Genomic DNA, 13368 nt, shown 5'->3' with positions numbered 1-13368 from the left:
GACATTTGGGAGCTCCGCCCACTAGCCTGGTTCTGCCTGAAATGACCTGAACACATGTAAGTGTTAATTTCTCATTTAAGCTTTGTTATTTTTATAATTACCTTGTACATACTTTCAATTGTCTCATATTGTAACATCTTTATATAACTTTTTATAAACACTGCCTTAAATCTTTTATGGAGTATAATATTTAAAATACTAGATTCGTTCTTCAGCTGTAAAACGTACCCTAAGTCATCTGAAGGGAAGTACGCTACTGTTTTGGGTTAGCTTCGGACCCGTTTAAGCGAAGCTGGTGGCAGCATACCGTGTTCTGGGTATTTGGGAGTCGTTGTAGCGACGGCGGCGTTGATTATTGTTCCTGCCTGAGTGGTATTAGTTATTGCCTCGCTGCAGCGTGCCCAATAGCCAGTACATAGCAGGCAGCCTTTGTGGCGACTAATTACCCTAGGTGCAGTACCTAATCTGACCTGAGGGTAAGGGGGGCGCCAGAGAGCTGCGAGTTCAAGCAGAACTGTAAAGCGGGATATACATAAATCCCTGCAGTTTGAGGTATATTGAAGAGCAGTGGGATAACTAGAATAAGCCCCTGCTGTAAACTAAGAGGTCCATAGACTTGTGTGTTTTTTTTTTCATCACGTTGTAGCAGTGGAGGGATAACTAAGATAAGCCCCCTGCACATGTGATAGCCGTCTATTGGCCTAAAGTCACCCCGGTCCGTGACGTGGGGGTGACGGTTATGGTGTGAATCGTGACATAATCTTTCTAATAGAAATTAATATACGCATTTTTTCCTTTTCCCTTCTGTAACTTCCAAAGAAGAATCGATCTTGCGTTTTCAATGTCTTTTTCTTATTTTCAATTCCTGAAAATTACGTATGATTAAATCTGGTCTCTATTTCACAACCCATGTTTGAATATTATATTTTTTCAAGGATATTTAATTTTTATTTATTTAGTTTTTACTTTTATAGAACGGCTTTTAATTTATTTTAGGAAAGCACTCAGATCGCAGGTGTTTCTGGTTCACTTGTAAGTCACGCGTGCCTTTTTATAACTTCTAGATTTTTTGGCAATTATGAAGAAGTGCTTGCGCTGCTTGTGCTACTTTTTTTTTTTTTTACTTTCTCATTTCACAGAGATCTGTTTTCATAATGCATTAACAGGTCTAACAAATGTTTTGGAGCACGGGTTACACAGAGAGGCTGTTACTTGGCAACCGTGACGTTGCTTAAATTAATTAGTCTTAAGGATGCAGCATATTTATAATTTCCCAAGCGGTGATGAGAGGGAATACACGAGGGGCTCATTGCGAGATTAGCGGAGTAATTATCGGGAATCATTACGTTGCTCCATGGCAAGGTGAGTGCTCAGGGACTGTACAATGTGCGGCATGACTGGCCAGATGCCACCCAGATTTATTAAGAAAAGTCATGGATATGTAACATCATTGGTGCTATATTGGACAATGCAGAAGCCCCACAGGGTGTTTTTCCCTATCGGATAGTTTTCAGCCCTTGCCCAGAAATAGAAGGTAACCCAGAGGCAGAAAATCTTCAGGTGGCCAAGCACATTAGACCAACGTTGGTCAAACCTGTTGATTTTGGTGGATCTTATCATGCAAAAGTGCCCCTTCTCCCCCCACACATTTGAACTTGAAAGTTTTCCAAGCCCCGGCAGAACCAGCCGGCAATCTTATGTGTATGGGGGTCCTCTCGATTCTCCCCTGATAGGTTATGTCCTGGGAGAAAAGAATTGAGCCTCTGGAATTTCAACATCCAGAAATGTCTTGACAGCTTCTTCCTTTCACCCATTGAAGAGTCATAAATGCTCAGCTCTCAGCTCTCGTGTACAGGGGAATCGGGGAAAAATGGCTCTCTGCCGAATGATAACTTAGTTGACCGTTATCTGGTATATGGCCAGCCTAAGTGCATTAGGTGTTTGCCCAACATTTGAGCTGCACATCAGGGCTGTGACGTCGGCAAGCCAAAGCAACAAGTCCACTTTTTTTTTTTTTAGTAATATACAGACTTCAATGCCTTCATAAATGGTCAGTAACTAATAATAACCAATTTCTTATCACTGGGTTAATATTTTGTTTAGAAGTATGGTAGGTACCCAAGATTGAAGATCGTAATATATACTTATAGTATTCACATTTCTAACCTTTTTAAATTCCTATAAAAATAGTAAATTAGAATATTAAGTTGAGATAATTATTTTTATTTCAAGATGGAGTCGGAACCTTTTTCTATTGACTCGACCCAAAACTTGCCCCATCTCTGCAGACCTACCGCATATTTAGGGGGAAAAAGGATTGGATCATGTTGAATTTTTTCCAATAATGCTTTTATTAAACTTTTTTGACAATACAGATATAAAATTTAGATAAAACACACACAAAAAAAAAAAAAAAAAAAAAAAAAAAAAAAGGGGAATACAATTTGCACATTCTTGTATCAATCAGTAAGTAAATAAAATAATTTGCCTAAACATAACAAAGAAATAAAAAAAAAAAAAAAAAAAAAAAAAAAAAGGGGGGGGGGGGAGGGGGAGAAGAACACATGAGGGAAATGAAGGAAGGGGGAAGGGGGGAGAGCACACGGCTTCCACTCCTACATCCTCAGGTTTATATGTCTCAATCCGCGAATCATCCTCACAGAGGCGGACGACCTGCTATTGTTTGTTCCAAGAACCAAGTAGTCATCTTAAAACAATCTCTGATTCCTTGCTTAGTGTGAGCCGGAAGAATCGCTATAAATGGTTCCCATGTGTCAAAGAATGTCTGAGTCCTTCTCTCTTTCTGGAGGGAAGCCTCTATCCAGTCCATTCTAAACAAAAAAGCAAGTTTCTCTAGGAAAAGTCGCAATGTGGGCACTTTAGGCGCCAACCAGTTTTGCAGAACTGTTTTACGAGCTGCAGCTGAGATAATAAAAAGGAATTTTTTACCATGATATGGTATATGGACATCACTATCTGTAATATGACCAAAGAGAGCCCAGGCTGAAGTAAGTGTGATGTTATATGAGGTGTGCGTCAACACGAAGGTATGTATACGCTGCCAGAACAATTGAATTTGTGGACAAGCCCAAAAGCAGTGATAGTGGTCCGCTTCAAATTCCCCACATCTAGAACAGGCCGGGCTCGCCAGATTCCCCATCAGATAACTACGTTTTGGTGAAACATAGGTTTTGTGCAGGATCTGTAACGCCATTTCCCAATAAGAGACAGAAGGTATATATTTGAGTGCTTTCTGTAATGCCCGCAAGATAAAAGATGGTGTAAAGGAGACATCATCCACCTGCCATTTTGTAATTCCCACCCCTACGGCATCATACTGCATCAGAGGACGAAGGAATGTATAGTACCCCGAGACCAGACCCTTGTTCTGAGTGCATGTATTTAACTTGCTCAGTAACTCGTCCTGCCAGTCATTGTCGTTGAAAGCATGTATGACACTATGTGCGTAGCTTTGCAGCTGCATGTAGTGAAAAGGGTGTGCGCGTATATAGTCGAACAAAGTGCATGCCTGAGCAAATGAAATGACGGTTCTTGTCTGTGTGTCAACTATGTCCCTAATGGACTGTAAACCCCCTCTCTGCCATCTAGAGAAGATGGGGTGTGCCTTTCCATCCTGAAAACTAGGATTATTGGAAAATGATTGTGCAAGCGAAACACCACTGGACAAGTGTAGCCTCCTACGCACCACCACCCACGTCCTCCATATTGACATGAATAAGGGGTTATTTTCGTGGTCTGATGATAATGAGGGATAAGGGGAATGTAATAAGCTTACCAGGGACCCATTACCTATCAGAGATGATTCTACGGTAGTGGATGAATACGTGGATGTACCGTTCAGCCAGTCCCTAAGGATCCGCATATTGGCTGCCAGATTATATAATTTAACATCTGGGAAATTGATTCCCCCATTAGTCTTAGGCTGCTGGAGGATGTACAGTCCAATTCTAGGTCTCCTTCCCTGCCATATGAAATTGCGGAATAGTCTATTGATGTTGCGTTCATCTACAGGTCTTAAATAGAACGGCAGGACATTAAACAGGTATAACAACCGCGGGAAAGAGATCATTTATCATGTTGAATTTTAACGTTGGCCCTTTGTTCTCAAAGTCAATAAGCCACCACTATTGGGGTCTGGCAGTGTTTTTTTTTTTCCCCCTCTCCCCATTATGAACGCCTACACACTTGGCAGATGAGGGAATTCATGTGTCTGGGGAGGTCGGGAGAAGTAGCTGTATGTGATGAGTGTCTGTAGCCAACGTTGCGGTATAAGTAAAGAAGTGAGCTGAAACGCGTACTGGTATAAGTGCAATGTGCCATATTTATTACTTCACTATGTAAAATACAAGTGGGTCTGTACCCTATCCAATCTGTGGTATATGTTTATATGTGCACTAGTTGGTGGCCCGATTCTAACGCATCGGGTATTCTAGAATATGCATGTCCATGTAGTATATTGCACAGCCCACGTAGTATATTGCCCAGCTACGTAGTATATTGCCCAACCACGTAGTATATTGCCCAGCCACTTAGTATATTGCCCAGCCACGTAGTATATTGCCCAGCCACGTAGTATATTGCCCAGCCACGTAGTATATTGCCCAGCCACGTAGTATATTGCCCAGCCACGTAGTATATTGCCCAGTCACGTAGTAGATTGCCCAGTCACGTAGTAGATTGCCCAGTCACGTAGTAGATTGCCCAGTCACGTAGTAGATTGCCCAGTCACGTAGTAGATTGCCCAGTCACGTAGTAGATTGCCCAGTCACGTAGTAGATTGCCCAGTCACGTAGTAGATTGCCCAGTCACGTAGTAGATTGCCCAGTCACGTAGTAGATTGCCCAGTCACGTAGTAGATTGCCCAGTCACGTAGTAGATTGCCCAGTCACGTAGTAGATTGCCCAGTCACGTAGTAGATTGCCCAGTCACGTAGTAGATTGCCCAGTCACGTAGTAGATTGCCCAGTCACGTAGTAGATTGCCCAGTCACGTAGTAGATTGCCCAGTCACGTAGTAGATTGCCCAGTCACGTAGTAGATTGCCCAGTCACGTAGTAGATTGCCCAGTCACGTAGTAGATTGCCCAGTCACGTAGTAGATTGCCCAGTCACGTAGTAGATTGCCCAGTCACGTAGTAGATTGCCCAGTCACGTAGTATACAGCACAGAGCCACGTGGTATATTGCCCAGTCACGTAGTATACAGCACAGAGCCATGTAGTATATTGCCCAGCCACGTGTATAAAGCACAGAGCCGCGTAGTATATTGCCCAGCCATGTAGTATAACAGTGGCCACGTAATATATAATATATAGCACAGCCCACGCAGTATATAGCACAGCCCACGGAGTATATCACACAGCCCACGGAGTATATAGCACATCCCACATAGCATATAACACTGCCTATGTAGTATATAGCAGCCACGCGGTATCTAACACAGCCCACGTAGTATACAGCAGTGTGAGCACCATATCCCTGTTTAAAAAATAATTAAAATAAAAAATACTTATATACTCACCCCCTGGGATCCACCGAAGCTCCGGCGATATGCGCGCGGCTGCCGCCATCTTCATTTCCCAGGATGCATTGCGAAATTACCCAGATGACTTAGCGGTCTCGCAAGACCGCTAAGTCTTCTGGTTAATTTCGCAATGCATCGCTGGGAACGGAAGTTTGCGACCGGCGCGAGCGGATTGTCGGACAACGGAGGGTGAGTATAGCAAATTTTTTTTTTATTATTATTTTTAACATTACATTTTTTTTTACTATTGATGCCGCATATGCAGCATCAATAGTAAAAAGTTGGGGACACACAGGGTTAATAGCGGCGGTAACGGAGTGCGTTACCCACGGCATAACACAGTCTGTTACCGCAGGCATTAACCCTGTGTGAGCGGTGACCGGAGGGGAGTATGCGGGAGCCGGGCACTGACTGCGGGGAGTAAGGAGCGGCCATTTTCTTCTGGACTGTGCCCGTCGCTGATTGGTTGTGGCTGTTTTGCCGCGACCAATCAGCGACTTGGATTTCCATGACAGACAGAAAGACAGACAGAAAGACAGAAGTGACCCTTAGACAATTATATAGTAGATAGGGAAAATAACTCTATGTATATGAATGTTGCATGAACTGAACATAAGCAACACTGTTATTCCAATGCACACATCGCCCATTGACTCTCATGGATAAAGAGAATACATTATACCAATACTTTCACACTTTTCAGTACAGTACAAGAAGGTATTCCCGCACATACCTAAGAATGTCTTTTAACATTTAAGGGGAAGGGAAGGACCCCAGATAAACAGGAGAACATACAGACTCCATGCAGCTGTAATGTGCAGGATGACTAATGTCTGATGAATGGTTTCTAAATATTGGAACCCTCTACTAAATTGGGCATTCCCATGGTGCGAATGTGTGACTGCTCTATCAAATTCTCTGTGGCCATGGTTGAGCGCCTGTGTGTCTACTACTGCCATAGATAGCAAATAAAGGTCACACATGGGCACCACCGCTCCATTCACACGGAGGAGAAACGGGACCATTATTCTTATGATCAACAGGGGTCCCAACACTCGTATCCCCAGTGATCATGCATTTACCAGCTGTCTGTGCATAGGTGATCGATTAATTCTTGCAATCATATGCAATGGACTTATATTCCAAATATATATATTATAATATAGTAAGTTCACACTAGGGATTTTTTTCAGCTTTTTTTTTCTGCAGCAAAACCTGATCTCTTGGCAGGTAAGAAGCTGCAGAAAGCAGCATGTTATCCCCTTAATGACCGCCGATACGTCTTTTAACTGACCTGAGATATAAGAGAATAGCATCCCCATACAGATGACAATCCAGCATCTGTCGGTTGTACACTATAGCTGACAACTTTCTGTATCAGCCACGATCAGTATTTGCGCCTTCTAAATCTGTTTAACCCCTTAGATGCTGCTGTCAATAGTGACTACATCATTATAAATGGTTAACAGAGTGTGGGGGCTTCTTCTTTATCCCAATTGGTGCCCTCAGATCATGATTGTGTGGTCCTGATGTTTGCGGTGGCAATTCATGACCAAATAGCGGCCTTAGAGTCTGCCGGCTATAGTAATCTGTTTAGAAGTTAGCAACATTTAGGTGGTAAAAATACACATTTTCATTTCTGTCATGCCATTTTGCATTAATTCCTGTAAAGCACCTGAAGGGTTAATAAACTACCTGACAGCAGTTTTCAATATGTCAGGGGGTGCTGTTTTTAAAATGGTATCACGTTTGGGGGTTTCCCAATATATGGGACCCCTAAAGTCACTTTAAACATGGATAAGTCCCTAAAAAAATAAATGTGGTAAATTTCTTTGAAAAAATGAAAAATTGCTGCTACATTTTTAAACCTCCTAAAATGCTAACAAAATAAAATAACATTTTACAAATGGTGCTGATGTAAAGCCGACATGTGGGAAATGTTATTTATTAATGGTTTGCTGTTGTATGACTATCTGGATTAAAGGGATAATCATTCAAATTTAGAAAATTGCTAATTTTTTAACATTTTTCTCAAATTTTTTATATTTTTAATAAATAAACACAAAAAATGTTGAACTAAATTTACCATTATCATAAAGTATAATGTGTCACGAAAAAACAATCTCAAAATCACTGGGATTTGTTGAAGCGTTGCAGAGTTATTACCACATAAAGTGACACTGGTCAGATTTCAAAAATTTGGCTCCGTCACTAAGGGGTTATACTTGTTTTTTTGCTGCGTTTTTTGTGTGACTTTTGCAGTTTTTGGCATGCTAGATTTGAGCATTAGTCCCATCAGCGGACACCAGTGACCGGAGGTAAACTTTATACCTCCAATCACAGCTGCTTCTCGCCCTGTCTTTTGACAATGTGGGAACCGCGGCTGTCTGACTGGCGGGGATGATGTTTGCCGCGCTGCAATGCACATGACAGCGTGGCAAACACTGGATGTTCGGGCACCCGTTCAAGTGAATGGGGTCCGTGTTCGGGTACTGCTCTGGTACCCAAACCCAAAGTTTTTGTAATTGTTCAGCTGAACTCACCAGACCCGATGATCCAGGTGTCTGCCCATCTTTACATAAGATCCAACAAGGTGTCCAGCAATCCCATGTGTATTGCTACTTATTCCCTCATAGGTTTTTTCTGTCTTTTCCCTTTGCCGGTGGTGATAGCTAAAATGTTCCTTTTTAATTACTTGCTGCTGTTATATAATTGCAGGTGGTTAATCATTGCCGTGCACATTTGTTATAAAACGACTTATGACTTTGATGCCGCAGGTTATGGATGTGTTCAGATATTGCAGTGGTCGTCTGGCCTTGTGTTAGCCATTTTCACATTAAGGCCCTATCCTGTTGTCATGGAAACCCAGGCCGATTCTAGTTCGGAAGCTAAATGTATGGCTTCCTTCTTCTGTATGTTCTAATAGAGGGGGAAATGTACAGCCTGTAACCCCAGGGTGTGAGAACTTTCTCAGTGACCGTCACTTTCCTCTCTTTTTTTGTTTTTAGGTCAGTCAGCTGGGAGTGTATAAGGCCTTTGTGGATAACTACAAATGTGCCCTGGAGACGGCGGAGAAGTGCAGCCAGTGTAATAACCAGTTCACTAAAATCTCTGAGGTAAGGCTGTGAATGTCCGCTCGTTTCTTCTGGCCCATGTTGGAGCATTTGGACTTTAAATGCAATTTTAGCAGGCAATGGAGAATGGATGCGAAAAAAACCAAGTGTACGGCCTTCATTCTCCTTCATCCACATTTAGGCTCCACTGTAAAAACACAAAAAAAATAATGTGGCACTTGGCCATTTAATTGGTGAAAATTTAGATACTATTTAGCTTTGCAAATTGACCCCAATGTTTGTGCCTTCCTTTATTTCCTCATTGAAATGTATGAATAAATGGACACCTGTGTATTTGCGGTTGGGTGAGGGGGTCTCCCTTCACGGTCTACCAGTGTCCAAAGACTGTGCATCGAAACCCATTTGACATGATGCTAAAGGGGTTGTCCACTGCTGAAGAAAAATCCTAAGAATGGGTCTGTGCGGGTGTTAAAATATTAATAGAAAAAAAATCTACTTCTCTACCGCTCCTCCATAGAGTGAAGCATTCCCCCTCCCAATCTTCTGGTTACTTCTTCTGGCCAGAGATGACCCCTTGCCTCTATCTTTGTATTCAGACGGAATGTGACCAGTGATTGGCTGCAGCGGTTATCCTTTGCGGAAGCCAGAAGACACCGGCAACAGTATGGAGGAGTAGTGGAAGCCTTTTGGGTACTCGGTGCAACAAGGAGTTAAGACCTGTTAGGTTTTCTTTTTAGGAAGACCCCTCATCATTAGTTATTAGCTATAGCTGATTGCAGGGGGTTCCACTCTGCAATTAGTTCCTCCAGCAGAGATAATCATTAGGGAATAATCACTGTATTGTAGAGAAAGTGAAGTATTACAGCGCACCGATTGGGGTATTTCATGAATCCTAGACCCCTCACAGTGGCTTACCTGCTCTGTCCAGCACCCCCATATTTCTTCTATGATCCTATTGTGCGTATCAAAAGGGGATTTTATATGGAGGCCGCCTCTTTTTTTTTTTTTTTTTTTTTTTTTTTACTTTTTGCTTCGCCTCCTCAATATCCGTTTTCTGTGCAACCCCTGACGAGCCTTCACTTCACCTTTTGTAGTTCAGCTGCTCCTTGCTCTCATCATTTTTCACATTCATCTCCATTATTTGCGATTGGGTTAAATCTCAGGAGAAATATGAAGCAATACATTTTGTTTTGAGCCATACTGTAAAATTTCCATAATTGCTTGTGTTTTTTTTTCAGTCGGCTTTAATATGTATTTATGCAGTTATGTTTTTATCTTGTTTGAACCTATTTCCCTGAGTATAAATCTAAGAAAATGGTAAATGATAATTTGCATTATTATCAGCAGCGGTCTTTCTGCTTGTACAGAAATTGATTGGATAGGTAGCGGTCCCAAACCTCTTACATGCCAATTTCTAAGTGATGGCTGCTATAAAAGTGTGGTTTCTCATCGGGCATGAACCTATCAGACCTTTCATAGGTTGTATACCGCTACAGTGGAATAAAATGGTTGTGCTAAGCATATTTCCTGTAATACGGTTCCTCCTCCTGTAAGGAGATGCCTCGTTTATAAAGTGCTTACACCTTGTACCACTATCTAATTATGTGAAGATAAAGTATGAAGCAAACTATCCATTCTCTACAACTCATCCCCCCAAATCATCAGCCTGGCGGAATTTCATCTTCTGTGCTAGCGGGAGCTTGTAGCTTCAGTGTATGTAGCAATTACAGGCCATTACGTGTAGCAATAAGGATAAGTGAAGGTTACTGTCCACTTTGCTCAGGTATCACAGAACACCCAGGAGTGCTCTGCAAATTCTGCTTCCTTGGGTTCGGTTACAGAGAGTGGTGTGATTTTCAGCTCTTAGTCCGCGCTCTTTGATGCCTTTGACGTGTTTTTGCATAGTGTCAGCATATTCTGGCGACAGACAGCCATAGCATATGAAGACACTAAAGCGAAAATAATGGCTTAAAAATAAAATATTCTGCATTATGCTTCAATTTAATTTTTAGAATTATTTCAGTGTTGACCATTTTAGTATTGAGGAACCCATGGAAGAATATTGCCTTATTGGGGTAACATCTACCAATTATCTCAAACTCGGACCAATCCTCTAAATAATGTAATCCCTCACATTAGACTACTAAATGAATCAAACCTCAGATCAACCCACCCAAAATATAATGCTGCTTTCCACATATTGCGTATTCATAGGATAGGTTGTAACTATTAGTTGGAGAGGTGGCCGACCATTAATATCTACACTGGTTAGCAGAATGAGGATTTGTGGCTACTGTTTGAACAAAATGGTGGTGACCTATGTGCGCTGCAACTACATCGGTCTTTATATCATTACCGGACTAGCCCATTGATGTGCTCCGCTGCCTCCGACAGCCCTAAAGACTTTAAATTGAGCAGGACTGCATATGCACGACCGCTACCCTATTAAAATGGGACACACACCTTCCGGTTTAGGTGAACTAGTAGTTAGTTGGGATGAGCGAACATGCTCGGACAAGGTGTTATACGAGCATTGCCTAACAAACATGTAATTCCTGCATGTGTTGCGGCTGTCGAAGAGCCGCAAAACAAACAGCCGAAGTCACTTTGCTCGCGCAAGAGCATGCTCTGATAACACCTTATCCGAGCACGTTCGCTCATCACTAGTAGTTAACTCTGTGGATAGGTGAAAACTTGCTCTAGCTGAAACATCCTTTTTAGGTCTGCTTATTATTGGCCTCGGTTTTTTTTTAGGGCTCTGCACCCAGGCCTTGACGCCAGCCAGGGTGAGGATCTTGGGTGGCAGAGCAACCTGTCACGAATCGCTGCCATACGCGTAATTATGCCACGGCCAAGTGCTTTTCCACAATACATGTCACCCAATGGTGCTGTTTTATACAAGGTCAAAATTTGTCCAGAATTACTAACTGTTCTGCACACTTGTCAGGGATCCATAAAACCATGGCTGGGAAGGTCTCACCTAAATGCAAAGGCTCCCATTCACGTTAGGTGGTACAGCCACCAAAGTAACTTTAGAAAGTATCATGAGAGTCCATTATGTAGCCTTATTGTTCAGGGCTCCACCTTCCCCAATTGGTAAAAAGACAGCAGCTGTCAGCTTGTAAGGTGCCAGAAGACGGTACCGTGGGCAAGCTGTTGCTGATTGTCGTCATTTCGCTAATTGTGTCCTAGTCCCAGTGTTCTGTCTATTGTAGAGTGTGATGCGTTCACTTCTAGACCGCAGGCCTCTGCAGTCCTCTCGTCTCCATCTTCAGGAACAGCCGCACTATTCAGGGACAATACACAAACATTTACTGGACAGTTGAAGTACATCAGATTGTATCATGCAGATTTGGACACCGCACCCTCCGTTTCTTTTTTCAAGAATACAGTACCTTTCTTGCTTTACTTTCCGTTCTTCCTGAACTATCCCTAGATCCACTGATCCTGTCAGCCCCAGTGATTTCACATTCAGTCCCACAGTATATCCAAGGTTTGATACCTTTCCCTCATCCAGTTCCACATCCATCTTCCTCTGCACAGAAGTGGATAAAGTGTTCTCCATAGCACCTATGTCGAGCGGTAGGCTCTGGACGTTGCAGGAATGTCTGCAGGGGAGTCTTGTAAGGCTTCTTACCACCCAGAACACTGTGTACTCGCTTCTGCTATCAGCTCACTGCACCTTGAACTTCACCTTGTCATTTGGCAAATGAACTCTCCTCCAGAAACAGGAAGCAGTCTCCTTTTACTGGCCCTAACCCCTCCCAATGTGGGCTAGACCAAACACATAATTATATCTGTCCCTGAAGCCTGTTGCTGGGCAGATCTCCCTTACAAACACTATTCATCTTATAACAGTATGCACTAAGCATATTACACTTACAATGCTTATCACACTCTATCTTATGTCCTAAATCTTAATTTATATCTTACCCTATGCAGTCCTATGCTGTACACTACCAACACAATTTATCTTGAGCACTAAAGTGTCTTATCCTGTGCTTGCCGTATACATGTTCTGCACTACTCACATTGTACATAAACTCTTTACTTACACGCTGTACATTACCATAACACAATACAATGCAATTCACATCATATTAACACCTAACATATTAATTGAGGGAGAGGGCTCCATCTTTAAGCAAATTGACACCCCGTGATCACGAGTCCTTTTTGCTGCCATGACAGCCCGAGGCTAAGAAATAGCCTCAAAGAAAGTTAGCCTGTTAGGTCCTGCGATAAACAGAGTCTAACAGGCTGTCTCAGAAGTATTGCAGTGTGAATCTAGCAATCCCATAGTGGCACTAAGTAAAAATGTAAAAAAAAAAAAAAACGCTCAGCAAGAACAAAGGCTGCATTTTAAAAAGGCAGCATTAATGGAAATACAAAAATAATTTAAAAAAAACTCACATAATTGGTATCGCCACATCTTGGAACAAACCAAGCTATAAAACTCTCATATTAGTAAACCCATATGGTGAACATTGTGGAGGAAAAGAAAAAAAAAACTCTCCAAAAAATGTTGCTTTTTTTAATGGCATAAAAAGTGATCAAAAAGTCACATTAAAACAGTAAAAATATATCACTGAAAATGATCTCGTCACACTCAAAAAAAAAAAAAAAAAAAGACGTCATATCATTTTCAGTAGAGAAATAATAAAAAAAAAAGTTACAGCTCTCAGAATATGACAATGAAAAATCAAATACATTTTTTGATAAAAGGTTGGTTTTAGCAGAAAAGTAGCCAAGA

The 13368-nt window shown here is 41.9% G+C and overlaps 1 protein-coding gene across 4 annotated transcripts in view; it reads left to right on the top strand.

Annotated features, from left to right (window-relative positions):
* The window catches only part of ABR (ABR activator of RhoGEF and GTPase), a 427958-nt gene that overhangs the window by 266926 nt on the left and 147664 nt on the right, over nt 1–13368 (top strand). For all 4 annotated transcript variants that reach the window (XM_069761141.1, XM_069761142.1, XM_069761143.1 and 1 more), the window contains one exon: nt 8550–8657. In XM_069761141.1, the coding sequence (XP_069617242.1) occupies nt 8550–8657 (108 nt within the window). The remainder of the gene's footprint in view (nt 1–8549; nt 8658–13368) is intronic.

This window comes from Ranitomeya imitator, chromosome 3 (assembly GCF_032444005.1).
Source record: "Ranitomeya imitator isolate aRanImi1 chromosome 3, aRanImi1.pri, whole genome shotgun sequence".
NCBI lineage: Eukaryota > Metazoa > Chordata > Amphibia > Anura > Dendrobatidae > Ranitomeya > Ranitomeya imitator.
Note: the sequence above shows the minus strand (reverse complement) of the source record. Positions and strands in the feature narration are given on the sequence as shown.